This window comes from Pagrus pagrus, assembly GCF_965226575.1.
Source record: "Pagrus pagrus genome assembly, chromosome: 1".
Classification (NCBI taxonomy): Eukaryota; Metazoa; Chordata; class Actinopteri; order Spariformes; family Sparidae; genus Pagrus; species Pagrus pagrus.
This window is the reverse complement of record NC_140185.1, coordinates 30,193,472-30,216,694: the sequence shown is the minus strand read 5'-3', so window position 1 is coordinate 30,216,694 and position 23,223 is coordinate 30,193,472. Positions and strand designations below refer to the sequence as shown.

The window sequence follows — 23,223 nt, the reverse complement described above, 5'->3', positions numbered from 1 at the left end:
CTGACCCAGTTAATGCAGAAATGTTGTTTTTACATTTGCCAGTGATAAAAATACTTTAAATTAATGTATAAATAATCTCAATAGGGATCGTAAAAACATAATGTATGTAGCAAAAGAGAAAACTGAATACTGGCAATAAATAAACATGGAGCTGCTAAAAGTTTGAGCATTTTTGGACATATTACATCATCTACAACAGGTGCAAGAAAAAAATGCACACCTTGTTTTTCTGAAGTTTTCAGACGTTTCTTTGGAGATCTTGTTTCAAACTTTTAAAGACTTTCACATCAGAAAAGGATTTCTTTTTAAAATTGCCCCAATCGCGTGTTCGAGTAGCCGTTTTCCCTTCTTTGGTTTGGGCGACATTAGAAGCTTTGAAGGTTCAAGTGGACACAGACAATTTTGCAACCTCCTCAGTTCTGCCTGCAACTTCTTTATCCAGTTAACACCGGGCCCAGAGAGCAGATTTCACACTCCGGAGATAAAAGGCTTCAACTGAGTTTCAGCCAACTCCAAAACCTGCTTCCCCCCCTTATTTAAATAATTTAATTCAAAAAGAACTTCTGGCTACATTTTTCACTTTTTCGTGGTATATGATCTTCTTACTGATTCATACAAAGGTGCAGTGTTAGTGTGTGTGTGTGTGTGTGTGTGTGTGTGTTACCACTGACCTTGACCAGGAAGAAGGAGACGCCGTACGTCCGCAGAGACCGAGCCAGTTTGACGTATTTCACTTTTGCTTCGATCTCCGTCATTTCCCCACAGTTTTTGTGCTCCTGCAGGTTGGATTAAACGTGTATTCAGCCTCTGAGCAGTTGGTGCACAATTGTCAAGCAAGTGTAAAGCAAATATGTGCATTTCTTAAAAAAAAAAAAGTGACCACACCTGGAATACTTTCTTCTCAGAATTTCTTTGCTTTATGTATTCTTTGGGTAGAAACTCCTTCAGGCTGGGAAACAAATGAAAAACAACAAGAAGCTGAAAGTCAGATAAAAAACACGACCTCGTCGTTTCTGCCACAGCCTTGAAAAACAAATCAATCTTACTCACTCCTGATGCTGGATTTATGATACAAATACAAATGTTTCTATCGCTGCTTTCATGAAAGGTTGAATTCTTTAACTTACAGTCGACCGACTTCAAATTAAACAAGTTATACACCCAAAATTTGGCAAACAATCTGGTAAAAGACGCCAATTCATTCAATATGAATCGACTCTTTTTCCAAGTTGTTCCACTGGGAAATCTGGGATGGACCCTTACTCTAAGAATCCAGGTTTGTGTTTGTGCTCTGCGTGAGGTCCGAACTGGATCTGGGCCTGGATGCCTCCGAACTCACCGGCCTTGTCAAAAGACACGGGGTGAGAACCGTTTAGGATGTCATCTCGAGCCTGAAAGACAAAAAGAAAACCTTTCATTCACTCTGAAGCGCTGTCAAGTCCAGTCAATGGATCTGGTTTAGCTGGAGACGCATCTGACGGACAGACTTCAGGGAAGGCGGGTCAGACCTGCACGTAAAGCAGATTGAGCTGGACCGGGTCTCGGGAGTCCACGTTCTGGTCCGAGTAGAAGAACTTGCGTCTGAGCAGAAGGGTCTCGTTCTCGTCCACGCCCTGCTCTCTGAACGTTCTGCTGTGGTCCAGCCAGTTCACTGACGACACAAAGTGCAGCCACAAGAGTCAGATTATACAAAAGAGCCAAATCCAGATGTGTGCACCAGTTAATAATCATTTCTTTAATTAACCCAATCTGTGTAGTACAGAGAAAGTGAAGGATTGACTCACATGAATTCAAGATCACAGTGAAATATCGTAAATATTACAGGTAGCTGTTAAAACGGGCCACCATGTTGTGAAAGATAAATATTTGCTATATTTGGGGTGTAGTTCAATGTGTCTCGTAAGCTTTGAGGAAGCATCGCTCATAGTCATTATTGGGGAAAATAGCTCCTCATCTTTTTCCACTAAGTACAACAAAAAATGGCTGTTTTGTTCAGAATGGTGATGGCAGAAAAGTTCATCTTGCCAGTGGAGTAAATGGAAACTGTACCCAGGTATGAGAAAGGGAAAACGAACGGAGATGTTATAATGAAGTTAGAGGTTAGAGGGGTTGTTTTTATAAGATCTGGAGGCTTGTACTGAATTTCTTTCAGGGTAAGAACTAATGTGTGCAACTTGCTGTGTATATTCTATTTATTCTTTAATATGTGTCAGCCCAGTCGCCCGGTTAAAAAGATTAACAACACTGACATTTCAACAAAGATGTGACTTGACCTTCATATCAGGAGGTGGGATGATGGCGGAGTTGTAGGTGGGAAGGCTGCAAAAACCAGTGACGCATTTCGAGACTGTGTTTCAACATTTGTAAGTGTGAAGCCACAGGACATTTTTAATGAGGCATCACAACATTTCATTGTTTGTCAGTGCGACACCACTGGGTATTTTTAAGGAGACCCCGGGACGTCTCCACCCGTGTTTGTGGCAACCAAAACAGGTAGTTTTGGAAATGTAAAGCTTCAAGATATCCACGGTTTGCAGGACCAGACATTGCCAACATTTGTTCTAGCAACTGAGCTGTATGTATACAGAAAAACTGCATTGCATTTAATTTGATAATGACTGTGGTAATTGTCATTAGTATAAACAAGATCAGGGCAGACCACCATCAGCTACACCATCGGATCAAATATAATTCAACTCACAGTCGTCGTCTGTGTGTAATTTGGCTTTCAGCTTCTCCATTTTTCTCTCGTCTCGCAGCAGCGTCCTGTCTTTTTTCAGCGTACCCATCCCGTCCTCCTTCTTCTCCTCCACTGTGTCCTGGATTAGAGAGTATTCCTCGTAGTTTGTGATGCCTGGAATTGAAAAGAGACAACAAATAATGATTTCCAATATCCCACCAGAGACAAGTTGGACACATGTTTGATTGAGGACAAATGAGTTTGATGGGATTTTCTTCTTAATGCTTTGCGAGTCTGTCTGTGTTTGTAAAAGCTGTTAAAAGCGTTAATTTAGTGTATTAACATTCTGTTTCTATTTCCTAATAGCAGAGGGATCAATCGGCGCGCTTTCTGAAGGGAAACAAAGATGCTCTAACAGTTTGTGACACTGAATTTCAATGCGTACGTGTTGTAAATACCTAATAAAGGACAAGTGGCGGTTAAAAAGATGTTAAAACTGGACAGAAGACTTCACGAAACTACTTAAGCATGAATAAAAAGGGCTAGTAAACAAAGCTATGTACCTATTCTACTGCATATAGTCACAAGCAGCTCTCCCACTGTTTTGGAGTCGTCCACCATGATGGTCTTAACGGCCCCATCCAGCATTTTGATTTTCTGGGGCCTCTGCTTCTTCTTGTATTCAAGGATATCCTGCACAAAGACAAAAGAGAGAGATTGAAGAACAAAGAAATAAAAGAGGAGATGGGAATTCAGGAATTAAATGTAAGAGAGAGAGAGGGGCTGAATGTACCCGCTGGGAAAATGATCAAATGCATCCAGGTTGCGTGGAGAGAGGGGAGAATATAGGCCAGAAAACCTTATTTAACGGCTGCCTATCACAGCCCGCTGCTCCCTTCCAATCACAACAATGAGGAGAGATTTGGTTCAGAATAATTGGTCACAGTCATGCCTTCTACCTGGGTTGCCTTTGGTGGATTTGAAGGAGGAGAAACCATTAAGAGCTGCGAAACCAAACCCACAGATGTACTGAGAGGGAGCGCTACACGACAAACCAGAGTCGGGCCGGGCCTTTGGCAGGGCGGATCAGAGCCTGGCTGAGGATCTACAGCTGGCTTCTTTAAATTCACTTTTTAAAAAGCTGCCTTTGATGTCCTTGATATCCAATTTTATCCCGCGCTTTCTCTCATTCTGCTTCGCTGCTTTTGTTCCCCTGTGTGGGATTTAACCGTAAACTCTATTGTACACGTCTTTATTCTCAGTCGTTTTTAAAACTGCTCGCCTTTCAGCTTTTACACAAACCTTTCAGCGTATGAAATTGTTTAGATTTTCTCCATCATAAAGCGCTTTGTCAGCGAGCTATTTAAAGACTATTGCAGATTTAAAGCCATTGCTTTAATTGATAGTCAGCTGCCTTAACAATAGATTATCAGTTAGTCCTTCATAATATACTATATAGCAGAACGAAATCCAACCCATATTGTGACTAAAACGTATAATATCAGTTTGTATAGAACGTCTTTTAATCTGTTAAATTCTTAATGGCGATAAACTGATTAATTATTAATCATCAACATCCCAACATCTTGTAGTAGTTGGCCATTAGAAGCATTGAGAGTGATGGTCTGCAGGTTACTGAAACAACACTGGGTGTATAATTGATTAAAGTTGTAATTATTTACCCCATTGCGGAGCATGTAGTAGTCCAATGTCCTTCCTGACTCCAGCCAGATGCCTTTCCGGGGGTCTTCATCAGACAGAAACAGGCCGTAGTCTGAAGCTGGAGCAGTGAGGAGAAACATCAGCACTTTAGAAACTGACCTGACGGAAGTTATTTCTCATGCCGGGCTCAAAGTACAATTCAAACTTCAGCTAGTTACTCCTTACAGCACACCTTATGCAAATCTGTAAACATTGTGATAGGAGTATAAACAGTGATGCTGGTGTTGACAGGTGGAAACGGTAAAGTCGGACCCTGCCACCTCCTTTTGATCACCTATATCAGTAACGCAAATCATGAAAAAAAGGCTCCATGGTCGCCAACAGGCAGATGACAAAACATATCAGTAGTCTGATCACAGAGTTAGTTGATAAGACAATATTTCATAATACAGAAGACAGAAAATTAAATAAGTGAATCTAAGGGTCAAAAATGGTTTTCTGACTCAAAAATATTACAATGTTTTTGTTGTTTTTGCTTATTGAATGCTGCGTTAAGAATATTAATACCAGTTTGTGAGCCCCAAACACTCAAACTGGAGTATCTGCTAAATGAGACTCAACTTGGACATTTTAAGAAGTTGTAAAAAGTTGCTACAGATTGAAAAATCTTGACTAATGTGTGTTAACACCAGGGACACACATCCTACCTACAACCTGAACTGTCGATGGCTGTCATTCTGCATTTGTTACTGATTTCCATCCCTGTTTCTTTCACGCTTTACTCCCCTTTACTTCTTCCTGTGAAATGTCTGTTTAATCGCTCTCACCCTGTCCGGTCTGAGCCTCAGGGACCCTCTCTCTGATTATCCTGCAGGCGTCATAGACAGCTGTGGAGGGCTCAAACTGCATCGTCTTCACGACGTTGCACTGGCGAATGCAGATTTTCAGCGACAACACCACCATCTTGGCAGGCAGTGTGGGCGGGGGCCGCAGCTACACCTGCACAGAACAAGGACAGAGCAGGAGAGGGCGAGTTTACTGCATGGCACGAGTCCAGGAGGTCTGAAAAAACCTGAGAACAGTGATGAAACTCATTGATTGTGATGAATGAGAAGGAGGGCTTTGTTTTTGTTAAAGAGAGGGAGCACACAGACTGATTCACATTTCTCTTGGTAATGGGATAATTGTGATTTTTTAGATTTGAATATACCATTACATTAATCCTCTGTGGCATCACTGCTCTGGTTGATAAAACAGGTAACATCTTTTTTTATTTTTCCTGTCTAGAGCTATTTGTCACTTCACGCTACTGTGCTTTCTTGTAGTTAGGCATGCTGTTATGACACACACACACACACACACACACTTGAGAAAAAGTCTTTCCCTCGTACTGTCACAAACAATGAAATTGTATGAATGTGAAGAAAGTGCTAATTTGTGCACAGCAAAGCCATTGTTATGCTTCATAAAACAAAAGAGCCGACAACAAATGTATCACTTTTTGAAAAGCGGACCATCTGGTCCCTGCTAGGGACAAAGGAGAGACAGAAATAAGAGACTACAAAGGTAAAAATACAGCACCCAATGTTATCCTCAACAGCTGGAACTGGAGAGTCGACCCGTCGCAATCGTTTTTCGTATTGCATGTGCAAAATAAACCTCTTCTCGAACACTGCAATTCTAAAATCGGTTTCTTTGCCAGTGACACATCAAGAAGAGTCTGAACACACATCGTCATCTTCACACATGCAGTCGCAGAAAAGCAATTTCCAGCCTGTTATCCTCTCAAGAAACCGTCTACTAACAGCGTGCTTCCATTTCTTACCACTTATAAAGTTAACTGCAAAAACATCCTGAACAGCACACTGTGGGAAAACAACACACAAGATTGAGCTGTAAGCTTGCTACCTCATCTGTTGATGGTTATGTAATGTCTGTCTCACTGCTTAAAATCTAAAATTACCTTAAATTGTGCATTATAGATTCAAAACTATAATTAAAAGAGAATATCGAGAAGTTCAGTTCAGTTTATTGTCATTCAACATGTTAAAAACTATGAAGGGACAAAATGTGTTACCCATGTCCAGCAGCGAGCAAGTAAGTACGCCAGTTGCTGGTAGCTGAGAACATTCATTATGGTAATATTAGGTTGTTTCCTTAATATGAGTGAGACATAAAGTAGTTGGATGCAGTTAGCAATTACAACGATGTGCTGTGCTCCCAGCACACAGCCAATGAGCCTGCTCTTTAGCAGCTAGCTAACACAGTAGCACAAAGCACACAGCCCTGGAGCCAAAGAACAAGCGAGCGGCAGCGACAGATTGTCGTTCAGCCGCTAACCGAGAAGCACAAAGCACACAGCCCCTGAGTCATAGAACAGAGCCGCTGTGGCAGCAACAGACTCATTCAGTGGCTAACATTAGCACAAAGCACACCGCCCTGAGTCAAATACCAGGTGGCATGGACAGACAGAAGCCTCTTGGAAGAGAGGTGAAACTTCTTCAACAAACTGAAACAAGTCCAGCCGCCTACGATACAGCACGTAGAATTACCATGACCTGGATGACTGTTACCCTTCATCAACATATGTCATTGTTGTGTTCACAAATTGTTTCATTGCAGTTGATGAATATATGAATAAATCAACACTGCTGTGATTCACAGAGATTTACTGCAGGAGGAAGAAGAAGAAGAAGGGGAGGTGATCTGTGACCTCCCATACAGAGCCCCTCCTGTCTGGGACCAATGGAGACACAGGGCTCCTCTGTGCCTGGGAGGTCAAAGGTGAGAAGTCAGTCTGGTTCATGGCTGCAGTGCGCAGGCAGCCCCTCCTCTGCTCAGCTCAGCCTCTGACCCTGACTCAGACGTTCAGAATCTGGGTCCTATGTGAGATGTGTTCACATGTAAGAGTGAAGGTGTTCGTCTGGCTTCACAATGTCAAACTGGTCCATAGCAACCTGAACATAGTAATGTGTAGTAACGTGCCACAGCTGAGGCGCCAAAAGAGATTAGCATTGATCCCTACTATAAAACACAATTACTGTATTTAGACATAATATCACCAAACCGAGCAACATTTTAAACAGCTTTTCAAAGAAGCCTCTGAAGCACATCATTAAAAAAATACTCTGAGAATAATAATACACTTTTTTTTTTTTTGGTTTGTTTTATTAACCGCCTTCATTGGTGCATGACTTCTTAATACGGCCTGTAAATTTGTCTCGCTTATTGCTTTGGGCTCCCTCTTAATCAGTCAAGCTCTTCCACAAACCTCCTGTTGATAGCAGTTGGACCAAAGCCAAACATTTTCTTACACTTCAGAGTCTGACTAAGCTTTAAGGTCAAACACCATCCCTGAAACAGATATCAAACATGATTCTGGTGATCCCACAATGTTCAACCCAACCTGACACTGAATAAAAAGGCCTCTCGGGGGAAGGAAACTCCCAGAGAGTCCCTTAAAAGAGTTAATTCATTGAATGAAAGCAACATAAGCGACGTTGTGGAAACAGACAGAACTGAGTGTTATTATAAAGTATATGAAAGCATTTTTAAAAAAATACTACAAATCCTGTATTGAATCAACAGAGCACCGCCATCTGTTTAAGAGTCAGTCAAAAATGTTCCCTCTCTTTTTCTGTTCTGATTAAATCGCATACTGGAGGTGGTCTGCTTTTTTTGCTTTTTATTTCTTTTTTTTTACCTTTTGGTGGTTTGTTCGCCTCAACAAACAAACCACAGAAATAATGTGATATTCCTCTTTTAGACTCGTAATCTCTGCCGCATCAGCCTCTACAAGCCTTGAAGAATGGTTGGACAAACAGCAGGAAGAAGTAAAGAGATAAGAGGAAGCGATGAGGAAGGAGCACGATAAACTAATAATAAGATGAAATGTTATCAGTGGAAGCACCAGCAGGCTCAGCAGGACTACAGAATGGGACTAGAGGAAGCTATTTATGGCCGTGTAACTACACACACAGAAAATCACTTTTGGATTGGAACATAATGCCGCATCATGGTTCAACATCTTTAACGTGACTAACTTTCCGGCAATCAAGCAAACCCTGAGGCGCCTTTTCATTTCGCTCTAATTGTATTTGTAATGTGAAACCAGCAGGTCCCAGTGCTCGAGTTTAATGAAAATGTTTTGTTTCTTTCTTTTTATTCCCAACTACGTCCTTCAATTGTATCCACGTCAGTCACTTACTAACATCAAGTGATTTGACTAATGCTAAAAGAGCAATCATCAGGTGGAACAGCTGACAATCCAGCTCTAATGTCTGCGTGGATATCAGCGTTTGTCAGACAAATACGTACAAGTCCTCTGTCATTTTCTCTTTGATTCACATCATTGTTGCCAGGTCAGAATATTCTGAAAGATTATATACTATAAAATACAGAAGAATGAAAAGAAAGTCTTTTAGGGAGAGAACACAAATGGTCTGCGTCAATACTGAAATATAACCAGATAACCAATTTGACCTGAAGGCCCGACAGGCTGCTCTGCTCCTTTTACCCAACTGAACCAGATTATTTTCAACCATGCAGGTAAAAAAAAAAAAAGATTCCTGTGGTGCTTTAACCAGTCCACAAACTCTGCTGCCGCCTTGACCCGCTAACAAAAATCCTTTTCAGTGTGAGCAGTAGTGGAAAAAAAAAAAATAGATTATGTCACACAGCATGTTTTCTGTTATCCTTCCTGGAACCATGTTGAGTCCTGATGTGAATCATGTGTGATTTATAACATCTTTTGCTGCACACAAACACATCACAAATAAGAAATGATTTGTTTCATAAACAAATATGGCATCTGCAGCCTGTTTAACATCAAACCTTTCATCTGATTAAACACAAATGATGCGAAACAAAACAAATTATGAGCTCGATTGTGAGCACAGAGCTTCAATAAAGAGCCAAGTTGAAAAAAAATTAAAGGTAAACCTTTCCTTCATCCTGAATCAAGACATGGCAGAGCCTCCATCAAAGATGGATTACCGCCAAAGCATCCTATTATACATTTTCCCTTCCCTGCGATGAGAAAGGATTTGCTGAGATCAAATGTGATTGTAAAACCCCTACAACACTCGAGTTCAACCAATTCATTGGGCTGCTAACAAATCCAGGGTGGGAATAAGGCTCCAGTGTGCATACAGCAGTAACAAAACCCACTTTAGTAATCATGTGTGGACCAAAAGCAATTTAACCCGTTGCTCTCACCATTTAGAAAGTAAGAGAGAGCGTAAGAGAATCACAATAATTAGTAGATATGGATATGAACTATTTTTGAAGAGTAGGACGGGTTTTAAAGGTAATAATATCAATAAGGATACTGTTAACATGTGTATCAACACCATCTCTACCATCAGAATCAGCACAATAAAACACAATGAATAAAAACATGCATGCAGGATTCATAATAGTCAATGGTGCTTCAAGCTAATTGCTAACATCAATGATGCGAACATGGCCACAATGAAAATAATAGCATGCTGATCATTAGCATGACGCTATGTACTCCATCTTAGTTTGGCCTGTCAGCATGCTAACATTTGCTAATAAACACTGAACACAGAGTAGCTACAGCTAAGGCTGATGGGAACATCAGTGGGTTTTGCATGTATTTAAATCATAAACCAAAGCCACCAGAAGAAAAGTTAAGGTTAATGACCAAAGTTAGTCATTAAAATCCACCCAGAGGGGAACATGACTGTCTGTACAAAATTTAATTGCAATCCATTAAATAATTGTTGAAAATCTCTCAAAGAGAGGCCATTTTGAACCATGCCAGTAGCAATTACTTTGATGGGCTTATTGTGGGTCTGGTCAGACTCATATCTTAATCATGGGGAACTGTTGAATGGAAAGAAAAATGAAAAAAAAAATTGACTTGATTATCCAATCCTTGACTTGGCATTTAAAGGGACTAAACAGCCTGTTCGGGTCATTCATGACTAATAAGTTGATAGAATTACAGAAGCGGAAGCACAGGAAGTTTGAGCAGCACAAGAAATGACCAAATAAGAGGAGCAGAAACACGACACGTGAGGCTGATGACACGCCGCTTGCAAATTGAGATGACGAACTGCAGCCTCATCTTCAGCAACCCTCCACACCGCCCCTATCTTCAGCACCATACTGGTAAATCCACCTGGATGCAGGCCCATCTGCTCGCCTGCATGCTTTATTTACCTGCCTGCCTGCTGCATCTGACTGTTCGACTCATCCACCCGCTGCGCCAGGGTGCCATCGCTCTGTATCTGTCTCCTTCCCTTTCAGCTTTGCTCCTCACTATGAGTGCTAACTCCTGCCGAACAAGAGAGCAGCAGTGATACCTTTCGCGGCAATCGTGAACCTTTTTGCAGTCATGAGAAATGAATGCAATTTTTCAACATCCAACAAAGAGCTCTTTTTGAGCAGAGGAACGGGACGTGCTGGCTTCACGCACCAAACCGCCGATGCGAGGGAAAAACAAACACACAGACAGAGAGCACTCAAATCCATAATCATTAATACGCAGTACCCTCCCACACTGTAATACATAAGCACAAAGCATCCCTCCTCCTCCTGACTTTAAACCCAACTGCACCAGTTACACCTACGCTCCTTTGATCCACTGCTGGCTCACATAACAAAGAATATTCAACAGTAGCACTCTGCTGTGAGCAACATTTTTCATGTGGTTTACACTGACGACAGCAGAAGCTCATTCAGGGGCCAATTAAATCATAGCAGACTGGACTTCTGCTAAATAATTAAAAGGAAATGCCAGGAATATGGTGACTACCCCTCGTACAATGTGCACGCTGTATATATTCATTGTGTTTCATACTGAGGTCATGTTATGAAATGCAAATGAGATGCGGCTGAAAGCTTTTTAAAAATGCCAGCAGCGTTAGTTTAAGGTTTAAGGGGTGGCACTGGTTGGTCCGTTCATTACTGTGGTCAAGACTGAAATTACTGAGATTTACCATTAAAGCTCCTGTTTGTATGAAAGTTGATTTTTCGAGTCTCATCACCAACTTGTACAATACTGGTGCTTCGGGGTGGTGCATGGGCATTTCAAGCAAAAAACGCTATTCAATATTCACTGGGAGCTATTGGACGATTATTCAATGATCTGCTGTTTGTATGCACTCGAGCATATAGCGACACAGGCTTATACTGACCATGTGCGGAAAATAACTGGTGGTAACACATCATTTCCTCACTGAAGTTACATAGTGCAGAAACAAGTGATGGGGGGGCGGAGTGGCTGAGACAGAGACACCATTCACCCCATTACAACACACTGTATCATGATTCTGAAGCTGTTATTTAAAGGTTAAAAAAAGTTACATAATGTTGCTTTCAAATTCGGCACAGAAATTCAGGGTCCCCAGAAAATGAATCAGAATAACTCCGGTCCCTTCACCGTCCATCTAGTGCCTTCAGTTTAGGACCAAATACCTTCTGCTGTATTTTGCATGTAGTTCTGGTTATTGAAAGATTAGCATGCTAACACGCTAAACCAAGATGGTGAGCGCGATTAACATCATACCTTACAGAGCCACTACTACTACTTTTATGTCAAAATATACTTTAATGTGCTTCTGAAAAGACAAAAAAAAAAAAACACACTGCCTCTCTTCAGTTCAGCACATGTAAGGCCGGCACCAACTTCCACTTCAGTGAAGAGAAAGCACAGCCAGCCATCATGGAAAGAATCTGCTGCTTTTAAGCAGCTGAGCCCTGAAGGTGCTTTTTAGCCGTGTATCATATTAACCCTGCACAAAAGGCACACACCGAAGATGTACATCTCCCTGCTGCTGAAGACATTGTGGCGGTGAGGCCACTCGGAAAGTTGATACTGTACTTGTACTACTCCTCTGTGGCCTGGAGTCGAGGGAAAGGCGCCCTGGATGTGTCATGTTTTGGAGGAGGTCGGACACAGAAATGACAAATCTACTCCAGATACATTTGACCAGTTTTAAATGATAGCTTGATAGTGTGCCTGGGCTTTAGCTGAGCAGGTTATCTGAACTCTCTAAGCACAGTGTGTCAAGAATCTGATCACCTGCCAAGACTGTTCCCTTGTCTCAGGATGAGGACATCCAAGAGAACAAACATAAGCACATGTCCAACAATTCAAGCTGCAGCGGTCTAGTTTGTGTTGCAATGTTGAAGTCGATAGCTCAGAGACATCGGCTATGACGTCGGTACAGTAAATACAGACATCCCACCAGAGGAGGGTAGAAGCAGCGCGCAGAGGAGGAGGAAAGCAGGCTACACTTCACCACTGTTTCGATTTCATTTGGAGAAAAATGGCCGGCCGACGAGTCAGACAAAGGCTCGTGAGATAAAAGGAAAATGAGACAGAGCACTAGAACATGTAGCTATTGTTCAATAGATCAATGAGGCAGAGCAGTGCCTGCTGGGAATGCCCAGGCCCTATTACAGTAACATGGCCTCTAATCCAATAATAGCGCAGCCCACAAGTGAAACAGGCCAACCCGAGAGGAGCTCTGGACCAGGGAACATATTAAATATTTGGCCAGAGCATGTCGGTAGCCTAGTTTCAACACCGGGGCCAAACTGGGTTAACACGGGCATGGTAATTAGTCCATCTGTTGTCTTTGGTTAACCCCAGAGTAGCATTTCTGTGTTCAAAGTCCAAATGAAATTGAATGTGTTCTCCTTTGAGGAATGAATCAGAAACCCAAAAAGGATGTGTTTATATTTTAGGCTTTTCATTTCGGTTTCATGATGATGCCTCTAAATTTTGCAATAATTCTCGACTACCGATAACTATCCTTCTTCTTAGATGGTGACCTTAATTCGATTGCAGCCAGTCAAATCTTGTACTAAGCAGCTGTCAATCAGACAGACTGCCCTTCTAGGCAGGTGAGAAGAAAAGGAGCATTTCTAAAATTTCCCCACGGACTCTTTCTCTTCCGTCTAATAATTGAAAAAGCACACACTGACATAATTTTTGACTGCAATAACTGAAATTAAACAGCATTTTACCAACTTGCTGCCTCCAGAGATGTCGAACAAGTTTTTTCAGATAAACAAACTGTTTCTCAAAATTGTCTTCTAGTTAAGAAGCGAACCGTTCCCGACCTAAAGCAATGCCACTTGGCCCTGCGATGGAAAAACGGCACACTGCACAGCACAATACAACCTTATCATATGACCGTGGCTCTCACTCTGACACCACACATGGCCTCAGGAGATGCAGCGAGGCTGAGGGGCTGCTGGAAACGCAATCATGTTGTTTTCAAAATGAATCTGACAGCAGAGAAGCCGCATTTCAAGTGCTACAACACATGTTCGCACGTGGTGAATGAAAGGGAATGAGTGAAAAGATTAAATCAGACGTGTCGGCTCTCCAAAGAATGAGAAAAATAAATGCGAAAAACAAGATCTTTCAGTCTGGAGCCTACTGTGGCACAAGCTTTATTACATCTAACTAACAAGTACATGGCTGGGGACTAATCTGCTCTGGAGCATGTTGCATATTATGATCCATCTATTTTGTATGCGCTGCTACTGAATAATAATTAGGCTGTGTAATGCACCACTTTGTCAGGCTTCATTGTTACCCTCTCAAGGGGGTCTGCTCGAGTTATTATGAGGGAAATCTGCGTGATAGGACCAGGCTGCACCAAATTCTATTAATTTACACAGAATCTTCACAGTCGGTGGATTTTCTTGCATGAGCTGAAACCTGCCAATTTTCAGACTTGAATCTACACTTTGCACCACTAGTGTGCCATTTTGACCACTTTATGTACAAACCAGTATAGCTTATCTTTAGCATACATCTGTTTTATACTCTTAATTTCCTTAGGTGGGATGAATTACATTTTATGTGATCATTTTATCAGCTTTAGCTAATGCTTGAACTCTGAGAACTGAGTCCCAGCTTGTTTTTTCAGATGTGAACCCTGTAAAATGGTCATTAATATGATATAATCTGCATGCACGCATGATAAAATGGTAAAAGACTGAGGTTAAAGCTGCACATCCCGGGCAAAGATCAACTTCCTCACCAGATCGGATCAATGTCGACAAACATGGACATAAAGAATCAACATTGCATTGCAGGGCAGAGCTAGTAAGCCTTTTTACAAAAAAGGTCCAACTGACTGCAAAGTAAAGCACTGAAAATATCCTGAACATAGCAAACACCTAAATGATAGATTTTTTTAGGTTGGCCTTTGTTTTAGGTGGCTAAATTAAGTTTAGCTGCTGACCCCGTCTATAGCAGTGCTTAGCTTAACTTCCTACACCGGCACTCCTGCTGCTTCTCCAAAAGCAGTCGCCCGGTCTCGCATGGCACGTATAACATTGTTGGACTATGCAGAGTTTAAAAGCAAATGATTAAAACTGATAGCAGACAGAGGTATCAGCTCCTTTATTCTGCAGTCTTCCTTTTTTTTTAAACCTGCCACCCACATTACCCACAATGCAACTGAGCCACTGAGTGACATCACTGGAGGCAGATTATCAGATTGCACACAGCTTCACAAAAGGCTTCATACAAAGTGTTTATCATGTACAGTAGTACTCCAAGACCTGCAGACACACTTTAATGTGAAAAATGATTGGAGTTACTCTTTATCAGGGCTTTTTCACCTTGTAAATACAGTTGTTTGCTTATGATACGCTCCACGGCTTCAGAAGCAAAGGTAGGTAACTCTAGGTATGGTAGCATGCTTTAACATGTTCAGCTTGCATTAGAAAAGAGAAGCACCTTTTGTTCTTGTGCTGATGTTTTTGTAAAAGCTTAAAAAAAAGACACCGCCCTCCAAACAGGTTATGTGCAGATCGTTCATATTACAGTCTCATGTGCAGCCAACAGCTTGCTGACCACTTTTATTGCTATTCATCTCTACTGGCCTTTTAAGTGTTTCAATATAATAATCAGTCTTCTCAACTGCACAGACACGCTCCCATATATACAGAGGTATTCAAAGATGAATCAGTTTCAAACATTTTTTCCTCCAGCGAGCCGACCTTTCCTTTGAATAAACTCAGCTGCAGACACTCTTTTTTTTTTTTTTTTTATCACCACTGTCGTCATTTCAATGATACGCAGTGTAAACACGACATGGGAGACGCTCTCTCTGCCTACTCATCAGGCAGAAATGGAAGTGATCTAAAGCACACAGTCTTAGTCACACACGAGCGAGCCGACTCGGTTCACAGTGAGGTCATCGTCATGCAGCAGGTTGAATGGAGCCGCGGTGGCCCGGGAAGGTTAAGAGAGAGCACATGTGACTCTGGAGCTGCTGGGAAATGAAGGGTGAGGAACTGAGGAGATGTCGCTCAGCCTTTTTCTGGGTGCATCGGCGACCCTCGCACCCGCTCAGCACTCACAGGGCGGCTCGAAGTTCACACAGGCTCCAGTAGAGTACAATTCTTTTTTTTCTTTAAAAGGAAAAATTCACCTGAAAATAAAAATTCAGGCATTATCTGCGTCAAGTGAAGTTTTCATAGTCTACAAAACATTTCTGGAGCTTCACAGCAAAACAGCGTTGCAGCATCCTTCTGAACAGCTGAAACATTAAATGGCCCCATACAGCTCATCCAGCGTAATCCAAGTCCCCGGAAGCCCTGAGATGCCAAATTAGTTTGAAAAGATGTTATTTACCCTTTTTTAAGCTGAAGTCTTAAAAGTGTTAGCACGCAACCAGTCTGACACGTGTGCACAAGCTTGGCCCCACGTCGAGACTGTAAATTACATCTTTTGAATTCATTTTGGGATCTTGGGGCTTCCGGAGATTTGGGTTACGCCAGATGAGCTGTATTGAGCCATTTTATGTAACTTCAGTTGTTTAGGAGTCTGCTACATTGGAGTTTTGCTGCGAAGGGCCAGAAATATTTTGTGGACTCACCTCACATGACTTTCCATCAGCATGAGAGTGAGTAGACAATGGCTGAATAAAACATTTTGGGTGAATTTTTCCTTTAAAGTATTTTTTCCCAATGTTAATGAAGCCAGGCTGACTGAAAGTCTTTTAGAGAAAACATCTGGATCACTGAAGAGTAATTCCACTATTTCAGCCTTTTTCAGCCGGCGAGTAAATGTCGATGAATACTTGTCGGTTGCAAGTGTGACCGAGGTCGGGGCCGGCAGGCAGAAGTCTGTCCACCAATCACATTTTCATCATTTACTTATATTTCTGCTGACATGTTGAGAAAACATAATTAATAGGTTTCAGTGATGCATCCAAAGCAATAAAAATATCGACACCTTAAATAAAACACATGCTTTTAATTGCCTTTCACTGTCACACGAGTCAATTGTGACACACGTGTGCACAAAAACGGGAAGGTGCACACACCGTCATGCTGCGACCTGAAAAGGAAGCTGCATGTGAGAAATAAAGCCTGTTAGCATAATTATCCACCTGGTTGGTGGTGAGGTCAGGTGACAGACTGCATACCTCCTGAGTGACAGTAACCACACGTCTGTTGTCTGCCTGTGTGTCGTTGACCGTGCACGTTCATGTGCATGTGTACGAGTGGGGAGAGAAAGAGAGGGAGGGAGGGAGCTTGGCAAATGGTTCAGGCAGGCAGGTGATGCATCTCTGTCGGCAGCAGCACCGACGCAGGTGTCGAGTTTCACGCAGAGAGAGAGAGAGCGAGGCAAACAGTCGAGCAGCACTCCCACAAATCCAACATGAAGCTTGCTGCTGATGCCTCGTTCCGCGTCGAGTCACAGGAAAGGTTGCCGTTTATTATTTGGCCGTAAAAAGGGGAGCAAAAGTTGTTCGTTTCAGCTGATCGTATCTTCCCTCCCGCCTCCCAAAGATTTCTCTTCCGAGCTGAAAGAATGAGTTCAGTCCAGAACAGTAAGTGGGATCAGTTCAGCCTCTCAGCCTGAGAAGTGAATCGAATTTGACATCTGAAACCGAACCACAATCACCCTCTCCCTCCTTTGGCACATGCCAGATATCAACTGTGATGGCTGCTTGAAAACAAGGGAGGGCGAAGCGTTTCAGCGGCACCGCTCACTATTCATTCACTACCGCAGTTCAGTTTTTCAGCCTTTAATGTTACTCAGACTACTGTATCGCCAATTGAGGATGTGTTCGAAATGCGAATACAAGTTGCCATGGATACGGAGGTTGGTTGAGGCCTGACTAATATCTGATCTGTTTTCTAAGGCGAGGAAATGAGAAAACACTACAGTTCAACTGATATTTGCTGCTTGATACGAGTGTGGATTGAAGCTGCAGCTGGTCGGTGCGCTGTGTTTAGAGTTGTATTATACAGTGCTTACCGGACGTGTTTGTTCTTGGAGGAACACCGAAGGAGTTACGTTGGTTAATATTATAAAATATGTTGTTTGAGTATGAGGAACCAGCTTCCATTGCCTGGGGAGCACAAGCAGTTAGGCAGAAAACTGAAACCCTGAGGGCGATAACACTTTTGCTAATTTTTATACAGGGATTTTCTCTAACAACTGTGATTAACCACATCGCCTAAATCCATTTTCCTTTCCTTTCCGTGCAAACTGGCTGCCACTTGTTGCCCATGATGAAATACACCACAATCGCATCACAATACGAGGAGCTCTGTGAGTTGAACTAAAAATATACACAGGTCTCAGCGTCTACTTATTGGCACATACTTTCCAAGCGCAAACCTGCAATCAGCCCCACGAGGTTAATCATCCACACACAATCCTTTCCCGTCACAACAGCACGCCCACATCAAAACACACAAGCGGTGAGCAAACAGACCACCGTGACAAAATGACAATCAAAGAGCCGAGTCGTGTCAACCTGCAGAAAAGGTTTGAAACGAACTACCTTCGCCTTCTGCCCGAGGCCAATATGACTCTGACTGCGTTCAAAGCTTTGCTCTCTGATCTTTGCTTTTCTTTCTCTCAAACACAAGAATCTTACAGAGCTGCATCACGCGAGAGCAGCGCCACGCCGCAGTGTCACAAAGTGTTGATCATGTGAAATGTGTCAACTATTAAACTAACAGCTTCCACGTCGAGTCAGTTTCACCTCAAAGCTCTGGAGCCGCAAGATGCTGACGTGCAGTGTTTTAAACAGCATCTCAAAGTCGTATTTAAAAGTAAAGAAATAGTGCTGAAATAATACTTTTGTTTAAAAAAAACATCACCCATATTAATAGTGCTCAGGTTAAAGTCTTTAATTGTCTGATATTAAATGTACTTAAGTATCAAATGTAACTTTCTGACAATAAACATACCTTATTATCAAGTAAAAGTAAAATTATAAATTAAGTAGCAGAAAATGGAAATACTCAAGTAAAGTACAAGTACCTCATATATGTTCACTTATGTCTTGCAGATGTCGTCAACAACGTCCTAATTAGCAAATGCTCCCCATACTACGACCAACGTCTTCAAGACGTGTTTGCTTACTCGAGTAAAAGTACTTAGTTACAATCCATCGTTGCTGACATGTACACTTTGCAGCAGCAGGGTAAAAAATATAAACTTCTTGGTGGAGGCAGTAACCGACTCAGTAACTTCCTTTATGAGCAGCGTTGCTCTGCTGATGAACTTGGTCCGCTATGATCAGTGCATGAGCTGATGCTTGCCAAATGTAACCAATGTAGACACTTGCTGCATAAAGGACGTTACTGAGTCAGTTTGTTGCACAGAAAATACTATAATTATGCCACATTTGTAAGTTGTAGCGGTAGCCGCAGCTCAGCAGGAGTTGCATAATCTTGCTTTAAGCACAATCTGCTCCTACGACATCTGAACTTTTGTTTAAGTAAAATATGAATGCAGGACTTTGTTTCCATTTGTCTACACTGTGGTACTGGCACTTTAACTCAAGATACTTCTTCCAACACTGCTTCCGTCCATGCGCCTATCAAAGAGCCGACGGTCTTCCGACATGACAAGCATAATTGTTTTCCAGTTTTTTTATCTTGTTTGACGGATCAAAAAAGGCTGAGGCAGAAACGTATTGTACGTAAGGTTATCTCTGGTCATCTGTACCCATGTCACATAGACACTCCTAAGCCCTGAAGTTGCCTTGGCAAATCACAAAGAGATGGGGGAATCAAAAACACTCGCCGTGTACTGAACATCCACATAATCACTGTGCTTTGGTGTGCTTTTAGCAGTTATTGAGGGGGGTAGTATTTCTCATGGGACTTTGTCTGACAGCCAGAATTATCCCTGGCCTTTAACTATAGCATAAAGACTTAGTCTGATCCGTTCCTTCCATAATAATTCCACTGCTATGAAGAGATTGAAGTGATCTGCATACTGTATGAATCATATTTGCTATAAAATCTATTTTAGCTGAGTATCAGATGGGGGGATCATTTTAGTGCAATTTTAGTCGTGAGACAAATGCCATTTGTGAGTCAGTGCTGCTATATTTAAGTTTTCACATTGCTGCAGTCATGATGACAATGAAATATGACAATGTGACTAAAAGGAAAAGACTGTGGTTTGATCAATATCAGGCCAAAATTGCTTCATTACTAAGACACACATACACGATGGCCCGAATCGGATCCGACCTATAATTTCACCTGCTTCACTGCAAAGAAGAAAAAGAAATCTGGGCCTGAATTCACCCTCTTTCAATCAGTCTCAAAACTATTTCCAACTGGCAGACCCATGATGGCCGCCTGGATCTGAATGACAAGGAGGCCAGTAGGTTTCTGGACACCGAGGCCTGTTCTATTTGGCGGTGATGCAGTTGTCGGGCACAACCCTCCCAATGGCGCGACCACTGCCTGGAAAAACAGGTCATTCACTGCGAACCGTGCCAGCCAGCTGCTGTGGCGATGTGCTCGGCAGGCACGATCCCTGATTACCAGCAAAATGTGTCAGTGGGAGGAATGCGGTGATAGCATGGAGGAGTCACTGTAAGATGTGGTCAAGAGCCAGGAATGAACACAGCTCTCATAAAAATTAATGGACGGCGAGTTGACAAATGAAGATCTGTCACATTACAGCCCTGAGGCTCATTTCTCAAATAATTGGTTTGCCAGGTGAAACATTATCAAATAAGTTTTTTGTTTGTTTCTTTGTTTTTATAATCAAATGCGGTAGCCCTGCAAATTTAAACTGATACCTGACCCCAAATCTGTCTGGCGGAAGAGTAGCTGCATATACATGGACCTTAACATTTCACTAATAATCAGAATAACAGCCCAATCAGAATAAAAATGCCTCGTGTAACAGCCTAAATTGGAAGAGACCGATTCGACCCAGTTCAGTCTGAATTTATTTTCTATCAGAATAAGCTGGATGGTTTAAACCTTTGATAATCCATTCAATAGGGAAATATTAGCGCCGAATAACCATGTCAATGTGTAATTTGATTGTTTTTTTATTTAAAAAAGAAAAACATCTAAGAGTTGAGGAATCCAGCAAACCAGAAACACAAATAATGTTTCCACAACACTTTGTGGGTCCATCTTGAATATTGTTTTAACAGTAAGAAAAAAAAACCCAACAACTTCTCCTTCTGTCATATTTCCAGCAGGTTCGACACTTTACAGCAATCAGAAACACTTTGCACATGTCAGAAAACAACAACATATATTCTGATTAACTGCCTTGGACCACGTAAACACACACTTGTTTTAGCATCCATGTAACATTTAGCGTCTAATCAGAATGATTTCAATCGGATTAAAGAATTCATGGTCATATGACCGCAGCTAGTGACTTGGATTCATGGCGGTTACAATGGATAAAACACGGGTGCCCCACAGTCTGCTCTGCTCTGTGACATCACCTCCTTGTTTACTAAATAGAGCAAAGCAGCAACACTTGACGACCAAACCACATCCTCCAAGTCCATAAACAGTCAGCGGGGACCAGCTGAGTAACAGACCCAGTCGTCACCGGTTCTGATAAATGGACCTTGTACTAACTGCAGGTGACGGCGCTGCTAAATGATGCTGCTGCGTTGACTCAACAGCTCAACAACATCTGGACATGATCAGATGTGACCGCCGCCTTTACAGTCACCGCAGTGAGTAAAGTCTGTGTCAGCCATGACTGTAAGATATATGATACAGTACATTCAACAAACATGTTGGGATATACAGTACTTTTACATTTAAATATCTATGATTAGAGGGTTCAAGCCACGAGGACAAGGATATTTACAGTCTGGTTTGTATACGGTCTTAAATGTCAACCATGAAAACAGTTTTAGTTTACATAAACACAAAATATTCATAAATGTGCAATGATGCATCACACTGATCGTTATCCTCTTACAGCCCTCTGAGCTTGAATCTGGTTGCATGTCCCAGACTGCCGAGAATTACTGCAGTCGATCCCGAGTGGAGCCCGCTGGCCGAGGACCAGGAGAATACACTGTGTTAGAAACGCCTCGACGTTCAGCCATCTTCAGCACAGACATTTCTCTCCTTGGAACAAACATGGCCAAGCTGTTTAGCTGCACTTAAAAAGATCTATACAATAATTGATTGAATAAGTTGGCGAGAAAGTGCCTGACAGTACCACAGCCGCCCAGAAAAGAACATCTAATCAGAGCATCCACTCACGGCCATGTGGAAAAGCTTGGATGTTTAAATGTAATAAAACCTACGTATATAGTAATTAACTTGGTAATTAAAATTAATTGGGGAAACAAAAACGCGCCCGTTCCAATTAAATGTTTTTTTTCCTCTTGGCTGAGGGAATTAATCTAAACTTGTGCCTGCAACAGCGAGAAAAAGAAGAAATATTACTGTTGATAAATAACGAAATTAGGTTTGCCTCTGCCCGATCATCAGCACAGCTCTCAGCCATTTATAAATATCAAACAAAACAAAATGAGGTGCGACAGCATGTGTGACTGTAATTAAATTCTGCTCGGTCAGACGGCTTCCTTTTTCATCTACTGACACCGAAATCCAAAGTAAAGCAGAGAGTTAAAAATGAGCTCCCAAAGTAGACCATAGATCATCCACTGACGAGCAAAAGCAACAGAAGACAGGAAAGGTGACGGACATCTTGAGAGGATTTTCAAAATGATCCAGGGTGACCGACAGTGTCAAATACGGAAAAAGTGCCAAGAATGCTTTTAAAGCCAAGAATGACGGCTATGTAGCACATCTAGACACCAGGAACTGTCCCATGCTGTAAATATTGTATCCAACATTAGTTCCAGTGTTGAGTTCCTGAAAAAGATCTACATTTCACTGGTATGTTCGGGAAAAGTTTAATGCAAGTCAGAATAACATGCTCTTTCTTACTCTTAAAGTTCTGTAAGAACACAGTTTGTTTGGTTTCCAACACTCTGCAGGACGCCGATTTGTTTTCTGCCCCGCGCCTCTCAGACCACCTGCGGCAGCGCTTAAGGCTGTCGAAGTCAAAGGGAGAGGGAGCCTATCAAGGCCAAGAACACAATTAAACCTGTGGTCTTACCGTATTGTAGCTCTGAACTCGCTGCACATGTGATTAAGCCGAGAACTGGCTGCTTATTGGAGCATGGCAGGAGACAAATCAACATTAGGGCTCATTAATCTTCGGAAAACTGAAATGCACAGCAACCGTAACCTCATTTGCCGAGCGCAGCCTGGTTACAGTGAGAGGCTGGGCACCAGATGCTGTCAGTTACTGTAATTGCCCTCTGAAAGCCGCTCATTGAGTCAGCTTGAAGATGTGCATTATTGTATGCTGTCATGGAGAGCTGCAGATGTGCAGGCACACACACGTTTAGTGTATTAAAAATTCCATTGACTTTCATTAATTATATAAAAGCAATCAGCAGCTTCAATCGATACGGAGCACCTGGCAGGAGGCTTTAAAGCAGGTATGTGTGGCTTGCCCACACACACTCGACCTCGCTGGGTAAACACAAACCGAGAGGAAATGGACGATTTAGTTTCAACAGGCCCCAGAACCGATAGGATGCGTTTTA

General features: G+C 42.1%; 1 protein-coding gene across 3 annotated transcripts in view; it reads right to left on the bottom strand.

Annotated features, from left to right (window-relative positions):
- LOC311256055 (talin-2) overlaps positions 1–23,223 on the bottom strand; it is a 92,636-nt gene that overhangs the window by 43,501 nt on the left and 25,912 nt on the right. For all 3 annotated transcript variants that reach the window (XM_084350804.1, XM_084350805.1, XM_084350806.1), the window contains 8 exons: positions 5,170–5,341; positions 4,363–4,460; positions 3,244–3,373; positions 2,702–2,854; positions 1,509–1,651; positions 1,264–1,391; positions 886–949; positions 672–776 (listed from right to left, as the gene is read on the bottom strand). In XM_084350804.1, coding sequence (XP_084206930.1) covers positions 672–776; positions 886–949; positions 1,264–1,391; positions 1,509–1,651; positions 2,702–2,854; positions 3,244–3,373; positions 4,363–4,460; positions 5,170–5,305 — 957 coding nt within the window. In that variant the 5' untranslated portion in view covers positions 5,306–5,341. The remainder of the gene's footprint in view (positions 1–671; positions 777–885; positions 950–1,263; positions 1,392–1,508; positions 1,652–2,701; positions 2,855–3,243; positions 3,374–4,362; positions 4,461–5,169; positions 5,342–23,223) is intronic.